The 25,906-nt window shown below is 41.4% G+C and overlaps 1 protein-coding gene and 1 long non-coding RNA gene across 3 annotated transcripts in view; one reads left to right on the forward strand and one right to left on the reverse strand.

Moving 5' to 3' along the window:
• Nucleotides 1-21,975, reverse strand: ANP32B (acidic nuclear phosphoprotein 32 family member B). Of its 2 annotated transcripts, none has more exons than XM_020791324.3 (7): nt 21,770-21,975; nt 9,753-9,902; nt 6,172-6,294; nt 3,755-3,941; nt 2,357-2,472; nt 1,831-1,891; nt 1-623 (listed from the first exon to the last, which is right to left on the reverse strand). In XM_020791324.3, the coding sequence occupies exons 1-7, from the start codon at nt 21,821-21,823 to the stop codon at nt 550-552; spliced, it is 765 nt and encodes a 254-aa protein (XP_020646983.1). In that variant the 5' UTR covers nt 21,824-21,975; the 3' UTR covers nt 1-549. The 2 variants fall into 2 exon arrangements, with proteins under 2 accessions (XP_020646983.1, XP_020646982.1); XM_020791323.3 differs by having other exon boundaries at nt 2,357-2,475; nt 21,770-21,969.
• The window catches only part of LOC110077823 (uncharacterized), a 12,399-nt gene continuing 7,888 nt past the window's right edge, over nt 21,396-25,906 (forward strand). Inside the window, exons 1-2 of the long non-coding RNA XR_002300358.3 lie at nt 21,396-21,678; nt 25,156-25,313. This is a non-coding gene — a long non-coding RNA (uncharacterized LOC110077823). The remainder of the gene's footprint in view (nt 21,679-25,155; nt 25,314-25,906) is intronic.

Raw genomic sequence — 25,906 nt, forward strand, 5'->3', positions numbered from 1 at the left:
TTAGTTTACCAAATAACGTTTATTTCATTCAAGTTCTTAAAAATACTTTTCTGTTGTTGCATAAAACATCCTAATGTAAAAAATATCCAACAGCTTAGAAAAGGAAAAGGAAGGCAGGGAAAGCAAAGCATGAAGAACAGTCCCCAAAACATCAGGACTATATTTACAAAGCCTCGTTACGCAGAAAGTAAAAAGGGGACTACCTTCGGTGGGTAGTGTGTGTACCCCTGAAAACCAGGACTGACCCATCACACTTGTTCTTCTTGCTATGGCAACGGTGGGAAATGAAGGCCTGGGAACCCCAAGAGGATAAGTGAAGGTGCCAGCCCGAGAGGGCGAGATCTGTAACCACCAGGAGAGATCAGCGGCAGGGTGTGTGGAATGTCACTGGAATGGCCGACTCTTTGGCTCTTTTGAGTGCTGCACCTGGGGGAGGGGTGGGTGGGTGGTTAGATGACTAGAGATGTGTCTCACGTGCTCCTCAAGTTACAGATCATCCAAGGGGTGGCCCAAGCAATACTGAACAGTCCTTTGGGGGCACAGAAGGCCTTAGTCATCTTCTTCATCCCCTTCGTCATCTGGTTCTCTTTTTCTCTTTTCACCTTTCCCGCTTTCCTCTTCATCTGCACAATGATATGGAGAGAAAAAATGTTTCTCATAATGGCTGATGAAGGACAGATACAACGGTAGCTCTAGTCAGCGATTATGTGTCAAGAGTAAGCTCATCATGCCCAGAAGCTAGCCTCGCCACGTCCATAATTCTGCTCCCCACACACACACACACACGAGGGCATGAAGTCTGAAGAGGAAGACCTCTGCTATCTGTGATGTCCATGAGTCAGGAGTGTGGAAAGATCTCCTGCTTCAAACTCATCACTCTTCATGTGTCAGAGGGTGAGGAAGCAGGGATGAAGAGGGCTAGACTAGAAAGTTCCCTTTGTGCCCTGAATAGGGATCATACAGTCTTATAAATCTAACTTGGATTCCACAAAGACAAGGTTCTGGACAAAATGTAGCCTGACACAGTATAAGCAAAAAATAGCTCCAGAAATGGGCAAAAGCACCTGTTAGCAAAGTCTGCTTAGAAAGCAGCATGCAAAAATCAAGTCTGTGGGAGCGATTGACATCTTTTTCAACCCAACAGAGTTCCTACTCCAGTCCTCTGAAGACGCCAGCCACAGAGACTGGTGAAACGTCAGGAAGAACAACCTTCAGAACACGGCCAAAGAGCCCGAAAAACCCACAACAACCATTATTCACACAGGAGTTGGAAAACAGATTTCTCAGGTCCTGCGTTTCAGGTACCATTAATACAGTTCATGCTTCACAATTCTCAGCTGAAGGAATAAAGAATGAAGTCTGTTCCATTGCCATAAGAACTAAAAAGCTACTGGTTCATCTGAGCAGTGAAGCCAAGACCCCCAGGAACCAAAGAAACGGGAAGAAAAATGAATTGAGAGTTCTGCAGTCTGCAATATTGTGTTTTTTATCGGCACTTCTAGTTTAAAATGGAACTCTTTCTCTCTACCCTCCCACTATTAGTTTTCAATGCAATGTATACAGGGTTGTTACACACAGATGCCAAGGCACACAGTGGTACCATTTTTTAAGCCACACTGAATAAACTGTCAACAGTGACTTTCAATTTTAACCAGCAGTTTAGATTCTGTATTTCTTTGTGCCAAGAAATGAGGCACAAACAATATTTAGACAAATATTTGCCATCAACTTCCAAGATCTTGGATGTATATTGTCCCACTGGCATCTCTTACCCTGTCATCATCAGGTTCTGTAAAATTAAAGAGTTGGCATGAAGTTTTTTAAACATACCTTCATCCTCATCCTCCTCTTCTTCATCTTCCTCCTCCCCATCACGCCCAAACTCCTCCTCCTGAAAAAAGCAAGATCATCGTTGCTACTGAAAGGTGGAAATTTTGCTCAACAGAATTGGAAGAGTTTGCAATTTCTGCTGGAGAATGAGGAATGACTATTTGACATGTGTAGAAACAGACTTGTGTTCTCCTCGTTCTGTCTCTACAGGTACCTCAACTGTTGTAGCTACCAAGCTTCTGCTGGACTGTGTGCACTATACAGAGACACAGCAACATAAGCTGGACCACATGTTTCTTCATTTCAGCTATGCTGGAATTGGGCAGTCTGAGGACATACATTAAGGGCACATCTCAGACAATATTGAGCAAACCCAAGAATTTCACCATTAAGGATGGCAGACAGTCGAGTCCAGTTGCTTAAACAAACAAACAAACAACCCCCCTTTTCTTATGCTCCTTGGTGAATAACCATGAAAAGGGTTCGACAAAGAAAAAGTAAAAGGCAGGAAATACTGTGAACCAACCTCTCCACTGATTTCATCTTCTTCATCTTCTCCTTCTTCCCCTTCTTCATCCTCCTCCTCCTCATCGAACTCTTCCTCTTCACCATCCTCCTCTTCCTCTTCCTCCTCCTCCTCGCCTTCTGAAAACAAGAGAAAGGTCTGAAGAGCTACCTACAAAATCCGATTGTCCTAACCATGACAACTGAATTAAAAACCTTAATCAAATGCATTAGCAGATACAGTATGTTCTCGGTACAGACTGCAAAACATCATTTTAATTTCTCAACCGTCTTTGAAAACAAGGGGGGAACCACAACACGACAGGAGACTTAAAGCTGAATTTTTATCGTGGAGATGTTGGGGTGAGGGGAAAAATGCCCGTATTACCTAGCAATTCTTGCCAATTCACCATTATGCAAAACAATGCTCATATAACTAAACCCTCCAATCAACAGTGCCAAACTGGAAGCCCACCAGTGCTTCCCTCCTAACATTGTATGAGGGATGCCAACTGCCTGAAATGGGTCTAAAACACACAACTGAGATGGGCACAAACCACATTTAAGCCTGGCACCTGTACAGGTCTTCTGCTGATGCCACACACTTCCCTCCCCCACCTCCTTTGGGCAATCGCCCGCTCACTAGGAGCAGCATGAACTTCCCTCCTCTACCCCATCCAGGTGGCCACCCACTCAAAAGCAGTGCTGCGGGCTTCCCTGCCCTGCCTCCTTGCCCGAGTGGGTGACTGTCAGAGGAGGGAAGCACATGGTGCCTTCAGAACACCTGTGTAGGCAACCATGCCAATCCACCGTTTGTGCCCATCTCTGCTAATGATCAAGCCTCGCAGACAAAGATACAAAGAAGATCTCTCCTGGTCCTGAGTTGTTCCTTACAGCTGCTGGAATGTGTTTCCAGGACAGCAAAACAACTTTAGAGCTCTTTTGTGGCTGCAACTAAAAAGAACATGCATTCGTGCACTCTACCCACAGCTAGCCTAACAGTATTTGCAACCTGAAATATGAGAGTGGCTCTCACATGTTACACAATAAACTACCATAATGACTAGATGCTTCCTGTTGCTCTCACTCTCGGTTTTACACCACATAATCTGCAAATGTCTGACTCAACCAGAGGTGCAAAGTCAGCTGCCTGAGCACAAGCAGCCTTCTACAGGAACTTAAATGTGACTTCCACTACGGTGCCCCGAACTCCCTTTTCACCTTCTTATCTTAAGAGCACTGTTTTATTCTGCTTCTAATGGTAGGAAATGGTGGTACAATCTGGGCCACTGTCACCAACACTGACCTTCCGCGGTCCACTTCTGAACCAAAGTGAACCAAATCCCATTTTTAAGCCAGTGACACCTTGGCTGTGCCCTGGAATTAGCTCCAGCCCACCATTAACACTATTTAATCTCACCTTCCTCATCTTCTTCATCCACACCATCTACTTCGGCGTCTGAGTCGGAAGCTTCTTTATCTTCTTGGTCATACCCATCCAGGTAGACAAGCTGGGGGAGAAGCTTGAAGACACTCTCTCGGTAGTCATTTAGGTTTGTTACCTCACAGTTGAACAAGTCAAGGCTCTTCAGGGAGTCCAATTTTTTCTGAATTAAAAACAAGTTCAAATTAGTTCCATGCCGATGAACTAGAGTACAATCATGGGCATTTAGGGAGAAGAATGTACTTTAAATTCTGCCACAAGCTCTGACTGACTGAAGCCTTGATAGCACAAGGTAATAAGGTTCAGACATCTTATTCTAATTTTTTTTGTGAGGAAACTTTATAATTTCATGGAAATGCAATCTAGCTCTCCTTCCTTAAAAAAGGGGGAGCTGAGCTATTTCATCCTCACTGTCATTACTTATCTCACATGCTTTACACCAGGGGCAGAGAACTCGTATCTCCCCATATGTTATCAGACTGCCACTTCCTTCAGCCAAGCTAACATGACCAATCATAAGGGACAATGAAGGTGTAATCCAACATCTGGAAGGCGGCAAATTTCTTCTCCTTGCTGTGCACTCTGCTTGGTACGCTGTAGTGCAATGAGCTGTGAATCAAGCAACCCTTGGCTCAAATTTTGCCTCTGCTGGAGGTAGCCTTAGGCATCCTAGTCTCCCAGCTTCAGACCTCTCTCTGCAAAACAGAGTAATATTTATCTACTCTACAGCGTACTGTATGGGTTACAGCAGCATGTATGTGAAGCATACTGAGCACTGTACAAACACTTGTATAAAGTATTTTTTACTACACTGCCATCATATATAACCATATGACCATGTCCTTGCAGGACCATAAATTGAACTGTGGGGGGGGGGGAGGGGGAAACCATTAAATAAGCAGATTAATATTACATTACAATGCATTGATATATACTCTACCACAACACCGTGTTTTCAAATCAAGGATTATTATCATATACACTGCAATTAACCCAAACATTCTTAGCTCTACTATATTTTTGTTCAATAATAACACTGAGAACTGCTCCATATGTATTTCATATTTCAAGTCACAGGATAAATGAGAAACCATGTCTACTAACTTACTTCAAGGACTCGTGTATATATATATTTCTCAGTAATCCTCCTTATGTAGAAAATTCAGATTCTTTAAGATTCAGGTTGCCCCTTGCTTCCCAGACAGAATGGCATCAGAGAAAGTGGTCACACCTGATGACCTTGTTAGGTCTCCAACTGGTTTCTGAAGCTTCTCACATAGGGAAAGTGGACGAGTGAAACCCCTTCATGCAGGAAGATATAACAGTGAAATCCACCAGTTGTGATGGGATGGGGTCCATCAAGAAGAATTTGCACTGTTTATCTCTGCTCAGTGATCAAATATTATAGCAGGGACTCATTTTCTTTTTGATGGAGACCCTCTAGAGATCGTGTGGACAAAGTCAGGCACATAGGCCAGTCGTTCCCTATGCCTGATTCGGGAGTGAGTACAATCGGGGACCACTTCAATTTAAACATCATTTTCTGCACAGCCTGTGTAGTAAAAAAACAAACAAACAAACAAACAATTTCTCAGGAAGGCTACACTAAACCCATCTCCCTAGCATGTGACTTGCCGACATGTAGAGTTCCTCTGTGTACCCCTACCTTCCTAAAATCCTACACCCACCCACCAAGGAGACAGCTTACAATCTTAGGAAAGCATTCAAAAATGTAAAATTGCCTTCCCTTTACATGCTTAGTCAGTACAGTTTATGCAAAGTTATATAACTTCTAGCAACTGTGTGAACTGGCCTTAAATGACCCCCTTTTCCTGAGCTTGGACAACTTCCTTTTTCATCTGCCAGCTTCCCCCAATAGCATGGCCAGTAGCCATGCTATCTCCCATGATGACTAGGGGATTCTGTTGATTGTAATCCATTTTCCCCCAAGCTCTGTTTTTAAATATATTTCTTGACCTAAATCTCAATTTTAGACTACATTATTTTAAGGAAATCCTTAAAAAAATAGGGTACAAGCAATTTTCTTCAGTAATAGGGCTGCTCTCTTATTTTTTTTCTCATATTCCATACTGACTAAAGTGATGTTCCATATTCAACAGCATTAGGCTGCACGGCACACAGGCAGAAGTTTAAACTCCGGTTTTAATTCACTGTTTTAAATACATTAAATGTCAAGTGGATTGGTAGCAAGTGAGTTAAGAATGAATAACTAGGCTGCATCATGGTGAAACAAAGCCAATCCCAAATCACATGTCTTTTCGTAGACAAATCATGGATAAAATACATTTTGTCTTTTTGAGGCTACAAGGTCTATATCACCCTTTCAATGACAATTTCATCTTTTAAACCTCACAAACAGCTGGATGACATACCAATGGCTCCAAGGTACTAATATCTTTCAGTTTATTTCCACTGAGGTTGAGATGTGTGAGGTTAGGAAGTTTTTCTGCTAATACATCAAGACCTCCAGAAATTCTGTTGTCACTGAGTTCAAGCTGCAACAAGGAGAGCAGATAAGTTAACAAATAAACGGTATGGTTCAAATCCAAAAAAAAAAAAAAAAAAAAAATTAAAAAAAAAATCCTAATATTGGGATAAAAATATAGGAAAATTCATGAAGGTCAAATATTTACATTAACAAAAAGGAAAATAAGACATTTTATGATACCTAATAATTCGTGCAAAAACGCTCAAGCTCTTTAGCCACCAACATAAAAGGTCATATTGTCAGGGAAGTTCCTGATTACACCACGTCAGCTTACCTTTAACAGAACTATCATAATGCAGTTGTTGCCCCAGCCATTTAGTAAATTAAATTTGCTCAAGCCTATTCATGTCAGAAATTTAGATTTTTTCTACCAGTGTAACCGTCATGGCTTCCTCCCCAAAGAATTTTGGGAACCACAATCTGATATACTGAAAATTCTTTGTCTTCCTCACACATTCTAGCTAGATATGCTCTTTCCTCAACATAGTAATTACAAAACGAACACAGAGGTTTCCAAAGCCAGCTGTATTGCAGCATCATTCTATTACCTGTTTAGTACTGAGTTTAAGGAATACCATCTATCAGTTTATACTCCAAATCAAATAAAATCCAGATAAGCATACAAAGGAAATTCTAATTTCCTTGCAAACTGAGCATATTTACACATAGCCTTATTTTGCATCATTTCCTGAGAAACATACAAGATGAGGGTTTCCAGAAAATTTGGGATCAAGAGTGTTTGTAGGTTTGGTCCTGAATAACACCCAAAGAATGCAATCATCTTGACCCAAGAAGCCAAACACTGCTCCCCAAACATTTCTCAGCTTCACTACAGACTGACTATGTTTCCAAGCCCCCCAAATTATGTGGGCTATGAATGTTTTGGTGTTTTAAATGCTGGTCTGCTTTGTTTAGCGTATGTATTAAAACAGCTCTTATCATAGTTAAAGTTTCTTGTCTTCAATTTTAACGCCCCCTTCTCCAAGACTGGTTGCCGGTGGAAGACCTCAGAAATCAGATCCGCCAACTAGAGAGAAGTATACTGTAAGCCAATTGCACATAATCTCAGAGATAACTGTGCACTCCAGACAAAGCCAAAAACCTTAAGTTTCACAACAATTACCTACAAAAGGAAGGCTCAATTGATCAAGAATTAGATGCGAGGGTTTTGATTTTTTGACACAAGAATCCTAACTCTAATTATGGGGACTTAGTGTTCTTGCACTACTAGAAACTACAGACCCATTAGTAAAACTGCCCTCAGGGCTCAGCTAGTTATAAACTGCCCAAGAAACAGGTAGCAGAAAGATCTAACTACACAATTATATATTAATGCATAACATTTGCCGCTCTCGCTAAGAAAAAACAACTTCAGGGAATCTGGAACAAAGAACATGCTCACCACTCCCTAATTTGATTTCCTCCTTGCAGAGCTTCAACCACAGATTTGCCTATCCAAATATACTTTTTGAATACTAATCGAGGGCAAGTTATCTAAACTTGAGATAATTATACAAAAACAGAGACTCAATATAGAATCTTTTCTTTCTTTCTTTTTTTAAAGTAAAGGTAAGTAAAATGTGATACATTAAATCCCAATCAATTTAAGGCATAGAACATTTTCTGGAAAATCTATGCCACTGCGCAAAATTATTTTTCTTCACAACTATCTTTCTCCTTGAGAAATGGGGCTGTAGTGTTAAACTGTTCCAACTAGATTAGGAATGTAATTGGCAAAAGATCTACAAACTGTCCTTCAAATTACAGTGGTGCCTTGCTTAACGACGATAACCCATTCCAGGAAAATCGCTGTTAAGCGAAAACATCGTAAAGCGAAAATAAAAACCCCATTGAAACCCGTTCAATGCGTTCCAATGGGGTAAAAACTCACAGTCCAGCAAAGATCCTCCATACGGCGGCCATTTTCGCTGCCTGTATAGTGAGGAATCCGTCCCTAACACAGCGGGGAGCCATTTTAATTACCCGGTGGCCATTTCGAAATAGCCAATCTGCTGTTTAAAAAACATCATTTTGCGAAGAATCGGTTCCCGAAGCAGAGAACCAATCATCGCAAAGCGAAATTCCCCCATTTAGACCGTTTTGCGATCGCAATTACAATCGCAAAACGATCGTTGTAAAGCAGATTCATCATAATGCGGGGCAATCGTAAAGCGAGGCACCCATGTATTTGCTAAAGCATTTTGGAAATACTGTACATAGTACAGGACAATTAACATATAAGAGCGAGCCCTGTGGCACAGTGGTTAAACTGCAGTATGTCAGTCAAGCCACCTGAGTTGGACTCCGACAGGTACAGGTAGCAGCTCCAGGTTGACTCTGCCTTCTCTCCTTCTGAGGTTGGTAAATTGAATACCCAGCTTGCTGGAAAGGCAATGTGTAGTCTGCATAATTAAACTGTAAAACGCCCAGAGACAGCTCTAGCACAATGGGGCAATATATAAATTGAAACAATAATAATATTAACCAATATCTTGGTTGCGAAGTGATATTTAGTGGTGAAGTGAGACATGACGTTAGATCAATGGTTCTCAAACTTTGACCCCTTAATGTTTTAGACTTTAAATGACAGAATCTCCAACCACCGTCCATGTTGGATTACACTATCGGCAGACTAAGGGATGGAGAAGAGAAAAGGAGAGCTCACATGCAAATACTGTACAGTAACACACAGCAATATTGTGCCTCTTGGAAATACCACCATGAGCTACCAAACTACACCACCTCCGTGTCACTTCAAAGGCTTTCCATCCCTCTTCAGTGCTGCTGCCCTTTGAAAGAGGTAGAATCCAGAGACTACAATGCACTTTGGGTGTTGCCTTCAGCAAAGGTGGAGCATGCTCTAGGTCGCACCACCAGCAACAGGTACAGCTAGCAGGATATTATATAGTATATTCATTCACCTTGCTCTTCCTCATCCTATGATTCAAATGTGTTTTTTTAAAACTTCCAATCACTTTTTGTTCAATGTTGCACCCCCTTTTTGTTTATTTACTGAATTTATACACTGCCAAACATTCTCTTGGCATTTTGAAGCAGAAAGAGCTCTTTCCCGACTACTTTCTCACCTAAGCTAGTTATTACCCATGGCTTGAAAAGCTCCAAAACAAAAAATAGGTGTAGAGTCGGGTCTCGATGAACACCCAAGACAACAGGCTGTTGCTGGAAGAGTTCTGCACAGCTGGCATGGGATCCTGTCAGATGTTTAATCCATGGATGACCTCTGAAATGACCCCTCAAGCATTCTGAAATTGTTTTGAGCACTAAATTTTCAATGAAGGGCAAGGAACATGTGGAATCTATGTCAGAAGTGATCAAATAACAAAACCAACCCCTGCGTTCATCAATATGAAAACTGGAATTAGGAAGGCTTGGGCAGATCTTGCAATTCACCCCACTTCTGTTTCCTGGCCACTCATCAACATTAGAGAACAGACGGCACCTTACCTTTTTTAATTTGGGAAGCTTAGGGAGATTCAAGACAGAGGTCAGTCCAACGTTTATTAAGCTGAGAAATTCCAAGTTGATAAACTCTTCTGACAACCCCTCAATCTTGCCTTCATTTGATCTGCAGTTGTCAAGAACAAGCTCTTGGACCTAGAGCAAGACACAAACAACAGATACAAGTCCTTGAAAAACAGATGAAAGCATCTAATATGTAGAGAGATGATGATAATGATGATAATGATGATAATGATGATGATGATGATGATGATGATAATAATAATAATAATAATAATAATAATAATAATAATAATAATAATAATAATAATAATAATAATAATAATAATAATAATAATAATAATAATAATAATAATAATAAAAAAACTGCCACCCAATTGATTCTGGTTTATATAACATTTCCCAGGACTTTCTAGGTATAAAGTACTCAGAGGTTGATAGCGCGCTGAGACCATGCAGCATGCCCAAGGTGGCACATGCTGGCTCTTCTCTCCAAAGAGGCACAGGACAGATTAAAGTGCCAGGTGCTTCAACTCCACCAGCTACAGAGAATTACACTTGGTAAAATTAGACATGCTATATAAATGCATATTTACAGGTCTTTTATTATGGTATGAAATACCGGTACATCTATCTGAAAAACTTCTAATTACACTGATTAATCATTACTAATGCCCCCTAGCTCAGGCCATGAGAATCCTCTTTCAATAAACGACTTCATACTACCTTCAGAAGGATAAACAAACATGGGCTTTGTACTAGAAGCGAGTTTCGGAGTTGAAAACAGACCAATGAGAATATATTTGCACATCTCTGTTGATCTGATCTAGCACAAAAGTGTGGCATATGGACAATTTCTTTTAAATTCTAGTTAACCCCTCCATACATTATTATGAATGTTTCATTCAGATATAAGCCTTATTGTGTACAACGTGTGTTCAGGACTGCAACCTCAGCCTTACCTATGTACAAATTGCTCCCCAAACAAGCACATTTTCAGTGTGCAGATGCATTGTTTTGGCTCATGTGATCCCAGATGGATCCCTAGGAGTCAGCTTTGAAAATGTGGTAAATTAATGGGGCATCAAAGTCTGAATGGAATGACTGAAGAGGCAACGCAAAATTCATCACACCACTGAACTCATGTTTTGGGGAGGCTTCAGGTTTCTACAACAGAACAGAGCAGGAAATTTCCATGCAGACATGACTGAGACATATCCTGGAGTTAACAGCTGGTGGATACATTTGTGTACCTGTACTGTATTTGTTACTTTCCCCCTTCTCTGTATTTAATGCCCAGAAACAGGTAAAATGGATGCCCCAGCTGCTGATCGTAAAGAAGGTGGCCACCAGGCCACAGAGAATGGCTATAAAGAGACAAACGTTCCAGTGTGAGAGATACAGAGCATCACAATTAAAAAATGTTGATGAAAATGAAATAGAAAATGAAGATGTTAAATACAATGTGTATTGAATTATAATCTGTCAATAGCAGACTTTCTCAGTGCTATTCTGTTACACTGTATTATAAGAAAAAACTAAATTCAAAAGAATATGAAGATGCTTTCTGTAGCATTACACACAATTTTTTTAAAAAATTGTGTAAGTTTCAATATTCCTATATTTGGTATAAACTGCAATAAGAGGAGAATGGATTACTGTATAAGCATTTCATTAAGAAAACACACATTCTGTGTTTAATGATTATTATATCCAGTTCATAAAGGGTTAGGCCACAAGGAGCATGGTGGGTCTGTCACACTACTATAGAAATCTCCAGCCTCTTCAGGCCTCTTCTGTGCTGCACACCGAAAACAGGTCACAGAAAAAAGGGCAAGCAGGAGAATGGTAGGAAAAGGATGCAATATAGCAGTGTTTTTGGCAGCTTCACTAAATATAAAGTATTATACAGAGAGTGACCACTCTATAGAGTGGAGAATAAAAAGCTATCCACAGAATATTTTCAAGATTACAATGAAAACAGACATTCAAGGACATGTGTTGGCTAAAATGTTGTTCAGTCCTAGAATGTTTCCACTTTGGGGAATGAAAGCAGTCAGCCCAGAACAATGCTCCCATGCATACTGTATTGAGAAAGCAGTAAGACAATAATACTGTAATCTCTTTTCTTATGTGATCATATTAAAAAAAGAGACTGGTTCAGGCATACAAGATTAATTGACTAACAGCTACCTAGCTACCTGTTTATGGGATGAGGAAGGCCTATTTAAAAAAAACTTGACATTAAAAATACAACATTTTAAATACGGACATGGAAGAGAAGTACTGTATTGCAACTGTTTCTTTTAAATAAAATTATTAAAAGCATACTTCCAACTCCAAACAAAACCAAGAAACTGCCTGAAGTCTGGCATGCAATTTACGCAGCTGTTATTTTTGTCAACAAGTTGTTTTATTTTATTCTATATCAAACGATTTCATATGGACAGTTAAATAAGTGTTAACAGTAACTCTAGACTCACTCTGAACAAAGGAAAAATCAACTTTTACAAGTCAGTGGGTTGGGTCCAGGCAAATGTGGATTCAGTAGGAGTCTCCCCGCCTCTGTGGCAACCCTATAACTCATCCAAACTTTATTGGGGGGGGGGCAGCTGTGGAGAATCCCTGAAAATTGGTGGGGGAGGGATTGCTATCCTACTTCAGGAAGTCATATTGGCATCTTTATTGTTTTGACCACTTTGGTCATCTACTTCAGGAAGTTAGTTTCTGCCATCCCGTTAACATGCGCATTTCTCAGCAATCAACCCATTGTCTTTGAAATATCTATTTATTGACTGTAACACTAAGGCATCACTGCAGAAATATGGGAAGTGGGCAGAATAGAAGCTTAGTTAATTTCCTAAGTTACAAATAATTTCTTCTTACAGCAGTTTCAGTCTTTCCCTGCTTTTTATTACTAACGTAATGAACATTACCCTTAAACAAAAAGGTATTATCAGACTTGCAGTAATCCTTGAGGTTTGCAGATATTGTACTTAAAACAAAAAGATGATTAAAAAAAAAACCCCAAAACGGGAACCTCTAACAACAGCCCAAGAAAAACTGAATGGCATGGAATATTAAGAAACTAGGAGGCAGAAAGAAGACAAAATGAACTACGTGAGAGGAGTGGAATGGAGTCCAACTCCCTGATCAATGCATAAATCCAAATGAAAGTATATCGGACAGATGGCTGTCTAACTTTCTCTTGAAATATGGACAGTATAAAAGAACCAACAAATTGTCAAGGTATCCCTCTTTTTGAGACCTATCCAGAGACACGCACAAAGAAATCTAAGAATTCAAGGTCACTTTGATAGGAATGTGTCCACCAGACCCACTACTTCACTTCCAAGTGGGGAGGCAAAAAAAAAAAAAATCCAAAATAGGCTGACAAAGACTGACCATGTTCCCTGAACAGAAAAAAAAAGGGCAGATGGGAACATTGGTAAACCTGAATAGAAACACTCTGTAGTACCACAAATATTTTTGTGCATGGCTAGTAGACGCTGTCTGGGGGGGCGAGGTAGAAACCTAATAAATAAATAAATAAATAAATAAATAAATAAATAAATAAATAAATAAATAAATAAATAAATAAATAAATAAATAAATAAATAAAGTATGCATACTTTCATACTATGCTTTGTGCTTTTCTCTAAAATGCACAGCATGGGCATTCATTCAGCATTTTAACTTGCTGAATGGTCATAGTATAAACAGAAAAAGCCCTTCCAGAACAGCTCATAATTGACATTTTGACACAGCAGGATGTAAAACAGGGTAAGACAGAGGTGATAAGGATTAACTTTTACGCTGAAGACAGAATTCTGAACTAGAATTCTCTTCTGACATGTCATAGGCTAATCTAAATTACTTTGCTATCCAATTACTGTACCACTATTCTATATACGAAGTGATGCATGCCACAGATAAAGAGAAGAATCTACCGGCAGACTTTTATGCAGAGTTATTGACTTCCAACAATTGACTAATAACAAAACAAGAACATACATTTAAAAAGTCTCTGCAATGCATACTTTGCTGCTAATGATTAATCTCTTAGCCTCGGTTTTCCTTACAAGTAAACCATGAGTATTAATTAGAAAATACAAATATTAATCAGTTGACTTTAAGCAGGTCTCTATGCAAGATGTGCTAGCTAGTTTGCTAATTCTACATTAAAATCATTGAAGTAATTCAGATATATAGATTTGTATTTGAGCGTTTAAATCATTTAATGTATGGATCATAGAGTGCTGAAGGTAACTGATCCTCTCCGATGAGACATGATTTCGCATTAGGCTCAACCATCTCCTAGCCATTATTTCCCACATGACTCCAAAAAGCATATCTCAAGGATGTCCTCAGGGGGAAAAATTAGATCCCACAACTCTGAAATTTGTTCAGCCATGCAAAATGACCTTCAATTGGGAAAAAAAAAAGAACCGTTTAAAGTGGGTGGTGAGGCAAGCAAGCCATGAATGTTTCAGTACAGGTTATCAAACAGAATACATATGAGAGAGAACTAAAACCAGAGGTATGTTATTCTGTATAATTTATCTTAATTTTTACTGTGATAGGCAATTTTTTAAAATGGCAATTTTGGTCCTCTACACTTCAGCACTAGTTCTTAACCTTGGGTTACTCAGGAGTTTCGGACTGCAACTCCCAGAAGCCTTCACCACCTGCTGTGCTGACTGGGGTTTCTGGGAGTTGCAGTTCAAAAGCATCTGAGCAACAAAGGTTAAAAACCACTGCTCTACAGGACCAGTATCCACGATTTCACTTATCCACCACCTGAAAATTTTAAAAGGAAAAAACCCAGAAAAAAAAAAACTAATTTCACATATAATACAAGAACTGAGCACTAGAGGGAGCCAAAGACCTTGGTATGAAATCTCGTTGACAAAGACTATACAGCAGCAATCATCAACCCCCGGTCCCCGGCCCAGTACTGGTCCCTGGCCTGAGCCGGACTGGGCCGCGAGGACAGACCTCCACCCCCCGCACGCGCTCCCTTCCCCACAGCTGCTTTTTGCACACACACACGCGTGCCAGCGCCGATGTGAGTGCTCCTTCACCCTTTCAGGCATGCACCCGCATGTGCAAAGCAGCTGTGGGGAGGGGAGTGAGTGCGGGGGGCGGGAGATCTGTCTTTGTGGCATGGCGGCGGCAACGGGGGTGGCCCAGAGCATAGCCGGGTGCTCCGGCTGCTTGCCTCCTGGCGGTCTCCAACGAGGCCGTGGTGGGCATTCCTCGCTGCCCTCAGCAGCCCTCCTTCCCTCCTCAATCCACCAGCCTTCCAGGGGGGACGGGACTTCCTGAAGGAGGCACCAGGATCCAGTTGCGAGGCGAGGAAGTGCCAGGTGGGCTCTGTCAATGCAAAATCGGGAGGGTGGGGAACAGGCGCCACTTAACAGGAGGGAGGGAAGAGTCATCGTCAGCACCCGCGGGGGGCAAAATAGGGTGAGTGGAGGTGAATGGGGCTCTCTAGGAATCCGCTCCCCACCACCCTTGCAACGGCAGCACCGGGCATGAATGGAGAGCGTGTCTCTCTCTCTCTCAGCAGGGGCGACTGGGGGGGGGAGATGAGCAGGCTCAAAGCCATGCCTAGAGTTGTGGGGAGGAGGGGAGGGGAAGAAGGTCCCCATTCCACCCTCATGGTCCATGTCTTTTATATTTGTTGTTGCTCCATTTTTCTCCTTCCAAGCCTTGGTGAAAGTTTCCGTGATGTCCAAGCTGAGAAGGGAGTTGGGAATTATTCTCATGTCGCATAATTCCCTTCTCACCTTTGCATCTATGGGATTTCTCCCCGTTTCTTTTCACCCCCTTCTTCCCGGTGGGCTTTGAACCTCATCTCTTCCTCCTCCTGGTCGTCTTCCAGCATCTCCCGTCCTCCTCCACATCCCCCTCCATTTAACATCTAAATACCCACGCTAGTTCGGCTTGCCTTCCTTCCTTCTGAAGGTGCCACGAATTTGTAGTTTTCCCTACAGAATTAGAGCACCCCCCCCATGTGCTTCTCATCCTCCTGCTCTTTCTTGTCACCCTACATTGTCTTTTCTTCCCCTAAGGGCATGCTCTCAGATACCTGTCCTAAATAGCTTCTTCCCCCACTTTGTTTGCTTATTTCTTCAGTACCAAAATGAAGAACAATTGGGTGTTTGCTGTTCTCTTTGGCTTGAAATAAAAGTGCTGCTGAACCTGCACCAGCGGCTGCTCGCCCGGGCAGCCGCATCGGTAGTCATCGCACCTCGCCATTTGCATTTCCCGCCACAGAGGGGAGGGAGGAGCACCGCCCCCGCCTTGTTGGAGTCTGTCAGGAGGTGAGCGGCTGGAGGGAGCACCCCGGCCATGCTCAGACTCCCAGGCTTCCACCGCCGCCACTGACACGCACTGCCTCACCCCTTCAAGTGTGCCCCTGCGTGCAGGGGGATGGGGTGGGCGTGTGGGTTGGCAGGTGCTCCTGTGCATGCGCGCCCCCCACCACTTCGCGTGTGTGACAGAGAGCGCGAGCACGAGGGGCTGCCACACCTCCCTCAGAGGTTCAGCCGGTCCGGAGTATGAAAAAGATTGAGGACCCCTGCTATACTGTACATAATTTGTTATTATCCATCGTTTTCAGTATCCACACTGGGGCTTCCAACCAATTCCCAATGGATATGCAGGTCCTACTGTACTTAGTACCCCTCATAAAGGTAAAGGTTCCCCTTGACACTTAAAAATTATAGGGAAATATTTTTCGAAAGCTCTACAGGCTTACAACATTAAGTGACACAAGCAATGTTTTACACCTTGGCTATTTTAGATTTTAATAACATCCAGACTTGCTATCCAAACTGATTTCACAGAAGTCTAAAACTCTAGTTTATGAAAATATACCAAAAATATTTATAGACATAAAGCAACACAACATGCAAAGTTCTGTGCCTTCTGTTCCAGACACTGGACTTAGTCAAGAAATGTAAAATCAAAACCACACATCTTTAAAAAGCATGGCAAATAACATAAGGCACTTTATACAGTACTTTGTATACTCATTGTTTTCAATTATAAATATTGTCTTTCAGTGTTGTAAGCCACCATGGGTCCTTTTCAAGGAAAAAGGTGGGGTAAAATATTTTAAATAAATAAAGGAACCATTTCTGAGTTACAATCGTGCTTCAAATTGTAGTCAGTCCAAACTTTACATGATACTGCAACCTTTCAATGCAATCCTGCATTCATTGACGCCTAGTAAGCACATTTATGACTGTAGACTTGCCTATGAGGTAAATCCAGCAAACACTTGGTACAGAAATACAGGCCATGAAATATAAAGGCCATGAAAAAGCTTGGAAAAGTTACTTTTGGGGGCTACAACTCCCAGAATTTGACGGTCAGAATAGCTGGGGTTTTGGGAAATGCTTCTACCCACTTGCACGTTACACACAGAAATCAAAGGGCCAACATGTAAGTAAGCCAACTCTCTTTAATGTGTATGCAAGTTAGGGAACAAGTGCCTAGTTTTTCTTATCATGAAGAGATGAATGGCCCACCTGCCGTTTAAATGAAAAAATAGCACAAAAACTCCTATTTATAAACTGCACAAAATACACAAAATATGTAGTCACAAAGATTTATGAGTGATGACACAGTATGGTAATGCAGCATGCCCTGAGTTTAGCTATTTGCTTCAAGAATTTTCCTAATGAAAGATCTAATTAGCAACTGCTATTAATAAAACTGAGGCTTAGGTGCCACGCTAGTACATTTAAAATACATTTTAATTTAAGCAACAACTTTCCCCATTCTTATCTAAGAAAGAGGATTTCACAAAAAGACATTATCAGTTATTCTCAGCCATCAACTCTCTCCAAACACTATAGTTGCTACTTGTGAGAACTGAGCAAAAGCATGACCAAAAGAAGAGGGTGTGCTGGAGAGTTTATCTACTCATACCAAATTGTTCCCACCCATGAAGGGAGGGAGAGATATTTTTTTTCAAAGGCTGCCTCCTCTTGCAGCAGAATGCATGCATGCATCAGCAGTTAATTCCTGTTGTGAGTTTGTAGGCACTACAATCTGTGCCATAAATATAAAACACAAAAGGAACCAAATATATATTTATTTGCTGCACTTGTCATTACCATCATGTATATTAGTGTCCTTTTAATATATCTGCTAAATTTACTTACGCTCTTCTCATCACAACTATATCCTTCCTTTTTGCTTCAAGGTGTTAAAAACTCAGTTGCCTCATTTTTCCTTTTCTCCTTTCAAAGTAATTTTATACAGTAATTACACCACTTGTTTGACTGATTGAAACAGTTTCATGAGACTGCTTGGCCAGTATCCTACTGGTACTACTAAGAGTAGACCTACTTAATCAACTGCTGGATGTATATCAACATCAGTGTTAATCCCATTAATTCAACATGTCTACTGTAATTGGGACTAACAATAGGATATTAGCCATTAAATTTTCAGAATAATCTTCCAATATTAAGGAAAATTAGTTGAACTATATAAACAGTTATGTCAGCAAACAGATTGCTCCACACATTTTCAAGAGGGGAAAATGTTCACATTTAATGTAGTAATGTGTTTTTCAACGTAATAAGAAACTAATCATAAGCAACTGATCATAAAGGAATCCTTTTCCTATTTATAATCTATAAAAATGTTAGTACTGTATGCTGATTCTGAATGTTTCATCTACTAATATAATACCCAGTTAGATATATTCTCACTTAATATAAACAGATTTTTAAAAGTAAGAAATTTTAAATGCTATTGTATTTGTCTGGCTTCAATTATTAAAAAGCAACAATTACATTGCTATCCAAAAAATATGGGTTGATCTTGAAGTTGTAGAAATATATTTACTGTATAGTATTTATAGCATCTTATCCAAAGTGGCAGAGTACAGTACAACTTTATCTTCTCATCTTCCCCCTCCCCTTCCACATCCACTCTTATTAAAATCACACTGATCTAACTTTGGCTAAATCCTTGGAAACAGGATCTATGCGGGGCTCGTGGTGGTTATCTTTCGGAAATACAGCTAATGCTGAGGGGTCAACTGACCCAACTCTTAATGAAGAAAGGTCTGTAGAAGCACATTGCATCAGTGTTAGTGCATCTATACTGCTGTAGCTATTTCCTCTAGCCATAATGAGTCCCACTGTCAGGAGAAAGGTGGGATAGAATTTAAATAAATAAATACACTGTTTCCCTGAAAATAAGACCTAACCTGAAAATAAGCCCTAGTATGATTTGTCAGGATGCTTGTAATATAAGCCCTACCCCAAAAATAAACCCTAGTTAAATGAAACCCTGCCTTTCACCCTTGTGCAGCAACCTGAAGATTGACACTGACTGTAAAATAAAACATCTCCTGAAAATAAGCCTTAATGTGTTTTTTTGAGCAAAAAATTAATATAAGACCCTGTCTTATTTTCAGGGAAACACGGTAAGTAAGTAAATAAATAAATAAATAAGACAGCAACAATTCAGATACCTGATCTACCAAGATGCCCAAGGAATTTCTAGCTCTATCTACTGTTATTTTTTTTTCAATCAGTGCATAAGAATTATAAAGAAGGATTATTGCAGTTATTTAATTATTTTCAGTATCTACTGGGTAATCTGAACATTCAGGAACATGTAAACCACTGTACTAAGTTATTACAATATTATGGGCATAACAGCATTATGGCACTCCCAGCAGCAACTGCACTGCTGAACCAGGAAGCACAGCTCATCATCATGATTGCATAATTCTGATTCAAAGCAGCCATCATTATGAAAAATACTTTGAATATTCAATTGCTAACCACCGAATTTGTGACATTTATATGAATATTAACATTTACACACAGATCTCCTCTGATAAAGGACTCCTAATACAGAAAAATAAAATTACATGAAATAAGCTGGCTTAATAAAAAATCCTTTTATGTTCAACAAAACCATTCAATCTTCCGGAGTCCTTTAGCAAGAGCACCTTTCTGGGAAGAGCACTAATCAAACAGATCCAGACAAAAAATAGAAAACAAAACAAACAAAAAACAACAACAGTGGCCTCTTAAAAGACTGCTATTTTCCAACCTGAGCTTTTGCGGATCAACTTAGTTCTAGGGAAGCTCTACAGAACCCTGCAGCTTCACAAACCTAAGGGTAGTCAAGGAAACAAAATATGTAATAATTGTGCACAGTGAAGGAGAGAATTACTTTCTGCTCTGAATTCTCTCTGAAAAAAGGTATGTGTGAAACGAGGTTGCAAACCCAGTTTGATATCTAGTAAAAAGGACCTCCAGTTTTACTGGAGAAACAGGGAGGGGCTCAACTGGTTCAAACTGCTTGTTCTTTACAGAAGTTGTAAGGATTCAGTTTAAAGACAACCTTTTGCCGACATGTTTTTCCGGTCCTTGGGTCATGTCTTTACAAAGCAAATGCCACAGTATTTAATATTAGGTGCACACTTACGAGGCTTTAAGCACAGAACTATGACAATCACATAAAAAGCATATTAATGTTCTAACTGGATATGCTCCCACCTCCCTTCAGCAGCAGCCTGACATCATAAAAATCAAACAGAAGATTCTGGCACAGAGAAAAACCTTCATTTTCATTCAGGTAATAGAAGCTTCGCTGCTAAAAATTGTTAAAAAATGGGGGAGGATTTAAAAAGAAGTACTATCATTTCAAAATACAACAAGGAGTCAGGCAAAGGTTTAAACAAGATAGAAAACCTGCATTTACTACAACATACATGTGACGTGGCTCTTAAGGATGCTACCACTGAATTACAGGCATGTGGACATTGCCTAAATGACATAAACTCCGAAGAGACTTGAACACATACTGTACTGAAAATACTCTCCTGTTGTGCCATAGTCTAGAAAGGTCCCACCTTCTTGCAGCTTTAATGGTATTTAAACTACTTTTTAAAACCCTTTTCACTGTTTGGCTGCCAACCACATTGTTTAAAAGGGTTTCACGTTCACTTTTTACTTCAAACGATAGATTTTATTTTAATGGAAACTACAATAAATTTTAAAGGCCGATCATGAGTCTTCCTGAGGAAAGGGAATGTAATCCAGGAAAATCCACGCTGAGATTTTGTTTTAAAGTTTGAAACGTGCTAAACTTTCGCCTTCTGTTAGTCTTTAAACATGGCACAACTTTTATTTATGTTGTTACAAATACTAAAATGTGTTTTTCTGTGTGTGTGTGCCCCTGAAATTTTTAACCTAACTTTGTCTGCGTTGCATTCCTCCCTAGTGTCCGAAGGGAAGAAAAAGCGGAGATTTTATTTTTTTTGGGGGGGGGGGGAAGGAAAGTAAGCAACTTTTTGGCGGGAATACGAGCCGTTCAGCGATGGTGGAGAAGAGAAACGCAAGAGCGCGCACTACTCCCTCCCTCCCTCTCTCGCGCGCTCCCTCTCGCGCTCTGCAGCTGTCGCCGGTTTAAAGGGGGAGGGGAAATGGCTGGCGAGAAGGCCTCGGCACGCGCGCACAGACCGAAAGAAACGAACTCGAGCGTTCGGAGGAAGAACCGCGCGCTCCCTTCGGGCAGATGTTGCCCGTTTAAGAGCGGGAGAAGGGTGCGCCCGGACGCGCGCCACTGGCTGAGGTGAAGGCGAACGCGGCGGTTGTCTGTCGCGCGCACGCGAGACACCAACTGCCTCTCTCTGCAGGCAGCCCACGCTCTCCCAGTATAGACGCAGCAGCGGAACAACATGGCGGCCGCGGAGTCTTCTCCTCAGCCAGTCGGTCGCGGGGCTGCCCGACGCCGCGCCTGCTTTTGCCTTTCTTCCTCTTCCGCAGGGGCCGGCCACGGCCACCCTCTGCTCTTGTAATCCACCACCCTCCCCGTAAGAAGCTCGAATTAAACCCCGCGCGCGGTCTCCCTACACCCACCGGTGTGTATAGCGCTGTAGAAAGGGTAAAAAGGGGAGGGAGGGAGAGAGAGGGAGGGAGGCCCGGCTTCCCGCTTCTCCCGCCCATGCTTACATCCGGCGGGGTCCGGTTCCGCAGCTCCAAGTGGATCCGCTTCTTCATATCCATGGCGGGGGCGTGAGGTGGAGGAACCAGCGAGACGGGCCCGGATTCAGGCCCTGTGTGCGCGGCGCCGAGTCAACTCGCAGGGCAGCGGTAGAGAGGGGGAGTTGCAGGCAGCAGCAGCAGGCAGGCAGGCAGGAGGAGGAGGAGGAGGAGGAGGAGGGAGGAGGGCGGGAGCGCACGGCGCCTCCTTCGCCGCTGTCGTGACTGCAGTTAAACCGGCAACGCGGGCCTTGCCTGGTCTGAGCCGAGCCGGATCAAGAGACAGGAGTGACCACTAGAGGGCGCGGCAAAGGTGGGGGAAATGAGCGGGCGAGCGGGAGAGACTCCCCGGAACTTGTCATAACCACACCCTTCTTTCTTACGAAAGGCCAGCTGCTTCTATGGCGGCGGCAGGGGTTTCAGTGCCGATGCATTTGGCGCGTCAATACCCCATATCGTGTTTGCTTAAAAAAAAACAAAACAAAAAAAAACCCTTTCCCACCACTCCTACTAAGAAGCCTCGTTGATAGCACCCAATGGGAAAATGTATCCTTTCATCTAAGTCTTCGGAACTTTCGAGCAGGATTCTGGAGTGCAATGAACCTTCCCATCTGTTCACTTCCAATATGTTTTCAAAAACTGAACTAGTTTTTGGCCATTTTCCAGCCAGGCTTGGGTACGTGCCTGCTGTCGTTTTGATGAGCCTCGGAATGTTGCTGAGTCAACTAAAAGCCCATGTGACAAACATTTGGTTGTGAGAATTTCACCTGCAGAGTTGAAGGTGACATTCTGTTTGTGCTGCTGCCTTCCACATTGGCGTATTGCCTCTGAAGGAGTCTTAGCATTTGCCTCTTCAATTAAATCGATCTAGTAGATTTCCAAATACAGTATGTACGAAGAGTATCTTTTCAGGCTTCTGCCCCTCAGTTTCACTGGATAACTCAGTTCTTGGGTACTTCAGGAGGAGGCTTTTGTCATGCATTTCACCTGCTTTATTTATAGAATTTTACAGGAGATCCAGGTAGTGTTTTCTGCTTGTAAACCTGCATTTTTTCACTGGTTTTCCCATCTCCCCCAACACACAAAAGATGTTTGAAAGGAGAATACAAAGTAATGATATTTGGTTAGTAATGAGACTGGAAGGAAAACTTTATTTTATCTGTAATTTTAAACACTATGTTCACCCTAAAGTAAAAACAAACAACAGAAACACCACTTGACAAGAGTCTCCAGGACATGTATAGCTTTTTTGGGGCTGTATTTAAACTTATAATAGTTTAAGAAGGAATGGCATACTTCAGTCTTGAGAGACTCTGCTAACGTGCTCTGTATGGAGGACTTGGAGAGTGTATTCTCTAGCCCATGAAGCCAGAGTAAAATAATATGGAGGATAGGCTGTTACCCAAGCAGCAAATCACCCCTCTCCACACTGCTAAAATAGTCCAATGGAAAGGCAAGAGCCAATACAACTGGTTCCAGCGATGTCGCAGAAGTTGCCAGAATGACATGAACTGCCTCCGGGACTCCGGATCCGGATTTTGCCTCAGGGTTATTTCCTGAAGCCTTTTCCATCAGTGGATATAGCCACAAGGCAGTGGAGGTTTGAAACCGGAGTTTTCCTTCTAGATGAGCTGTCTTCCAAGGCTAATGAGCCCCACCTACCCGGCCTGCTCCCTCACGGCACGGATGATGGCGGCGCCTCCTCCTTTTCGTTCCCCTCAGACAAGGACAGCCTGGCTTTTCCCCTCAGTGGCCTCCTCCTCCTCCTCCCTCATGGGGAGTTGTTGGGGCAGCGGCTCCATGCATCCTGGATACTTGCGTGGCTCCAGGGACTTGCTCACAAGCTGTAGATGAGCCAACTGTGATGTGGCTGGAGATTGCTATCTCCTGTAACAGTAGTTTCTTTCTGACATAGGGCATTTGAAAAGAGATTGTCTCCAAATTCTGTTCTGGGCATTTCCCTCCAAGATTCCTTCCAAACATTTCTTACAGAAGTTCTGTGAACAGGGTAGTGCTCGTGGATCATCAAATAAACTGCAGCAGATGGGGCATGTAAGATCTTCAAGAAGCTCCATTGTGGCCGATGTACAGTCTGGAAGCCTGCAGTCCTAACTCAGCCGCCTAGATCAGACAGGTGCCCATGTTCCCTACAGGGGATCCCGGGCCTTGGAGGAAGCGGGAAGAAGAGTGAGAGGGAAGGCTGCTAGCCCTGCTGCCATTTGGCTTCCCTTCACACACGGGGAATAGATATTAGAATATCAGAGTCACTACGTTTTGTGATTACTTGCTGAATTTAAATGCTGTCTAAGTATTTGACAAAATAACTTCCACACAACTGTCTTCTTTCAGCTAAAGCCCATAATACTCCAGTGTTGGTGATCCAGTGAACAGAATGGTTAGAATGACAAGGGGAAACAAATGTGTATTAGATCCCATGTGTAACCAGTTCTGTTCAACCTAGCTACCTTATATAATGCATGGGAGAATGTCAGTAAATAAATTAACTAATTAATTAATGCTCAATATTGGAAATCCTATTTTTCCATCTTGGTTGCACCTGCTCCACATAAGCTAACAGTTCTAGTTAATGAAGAAGCATTTACACTTTAGCCTTCAGTGGGAGATAAATGAGCCCTTGGATTGCATCTATACTGATTGCTACTTGTGTTCTTTAGAAGCTGCATTGGAGGTGTGGTACCTTTATGCTTCAGGCGAAAGAAATTCAACTGAAACATCTATATTCTTTATCTGGTAGAATATACGGTATTTCTTTAAATATGATGTACAGTGGGGTCTCTACTTAAGAACGTCCCTACTTAAGAACAATCCAACTTAAGAACAGCTCCATTTGCTAAATTTTGCTTCTACTTGAGAACAGAAATCCAAGATAAGAACAGGAAAAAAACCTTTCCTGCTCTTTTTTTAACCTTAGGTCATCTTAGATTAAAAAAAAATTCTCCCCCTAGTGGTAGAGTACGTATTAACCAGCTTTGCATTAGTTCCTATGGGAACTAATGCTTCAATGTACGAACGCACCTCTACATAACAAAAAAACAGCCAGAACGGATTAATTGGTTTTCATTCCATTCCTATGGGAATTTTTGCTTCAGCTTAAGAACGTTTCAACTTAAGAACACCATTCCAAAACGGAATAAGTTCTTAAGTAGAGGTTCCACTGTATTTCTTTAAATGGTCACATAGCCTACAACCAACAAATGTTTTGAAGATAATTTAAACTCTTGACTCTGTTTCAACTTTGTAGTATGTATTTGCGAAGGCTTTCACTTTTATTGCTCTTTCTCTGTGTTATAGGTATGTGCATGCCTTTTCTCAGGGTCTTCTCTTCTTTACTTCAGGTGACACGTGAGGCTGTCCAAGCACAAAGCTTGCAAATTTGAAGGAAACAAAACAAAGAGCAGGTGGGACAAAGAAGGAGAGGCGCTGGGCAAGAAGCAACAGAAATATCATGAGAAAGGTGAAAATGGAAAATGTCTGTCGACCCACACGATTCCTGGTATGAACAACATTTTTTGCAGCTGTTTGTAAGGTTGTAAAAGATATTCTATGAATGGTTTAAAGTTTTAACAATATTTATTTTAATCTGTAGCAGGTAATTTAAAATAATTTTATATTACTTATTTATCGCTCATCTTGCTTATTTCTGTAATTACTGGAATATTTTAAATCTATTGTGACACTCATAAAGTGTCTATCGCGAATGAGCTGATCGCTGACCACATTAATAAACTGACTGCGTATAATATAAACCTTTATGTCTATGTGTATAGGCAGTATATTGTATATATACTCTGTATGCATACACCTTTATCTTAAATATTATAGTCCATGTGCCTGAAGAATTGGCTGAAAGCCAACAAAATCTCACACTGAAATAAACACGTTAGTCTTGAAAGGTGCCACAACATTTTGTTATGCAGAGTATTACAGAAAGACATTATAAACTTATAAACTGCTGGACAAATAAATATTGTATCTCACCTCAGCACAGGAAAGGGTTTCAAGTGACAAAAGATTCTGTCTAAACCAAAAGAATGTTTTTCTACTTGCAAACAGAATGCTTTGTTTGCAAAACTACATTAACTGTGC

This window comes from Pogona vitticeps, chromosome 2 (genome assembly GCF_051106095.1).
Source record: "Pogona vitticeps strain Pit_001003342236 chromosome 2, PviZW2.1, whole genome shotgun sequence".
Classification (NCBI taxonomy): Eukaryota; Metazoa; Chordata; class Lepidosauria; order Squamata; family Agamidae; genus Pogona; species Pogona vitticeps.

What these genes read in the sequence shown, in the direction of transcription:
- ANP32B (XM_020791323.3), bottom strand. Translation starts at nt 21,823, where the DNA reads ATGGATATGAAGAAGCGGATCCACTTGGAGCTGCGGAACCGGACCCCG. An exon ending in GGAACCGGACCCCGCCGGAT is followed by an intron (nt 9,903 to 21,769) that starts GTAAGCATGGGC and finishes GTCTTGCTCTAG; the next exon opens with GTCCAAGAGCTTGTTCTTGA. An exon ending in TTAGTACCTTGGAGCCATTG is followed by an intron (nt 3,942 to 6,171) that starts GTATGTCATCCA and finishes TTTTTAATTCAG; the next exon opens with AAAAAATTGGACTCCCTGAA.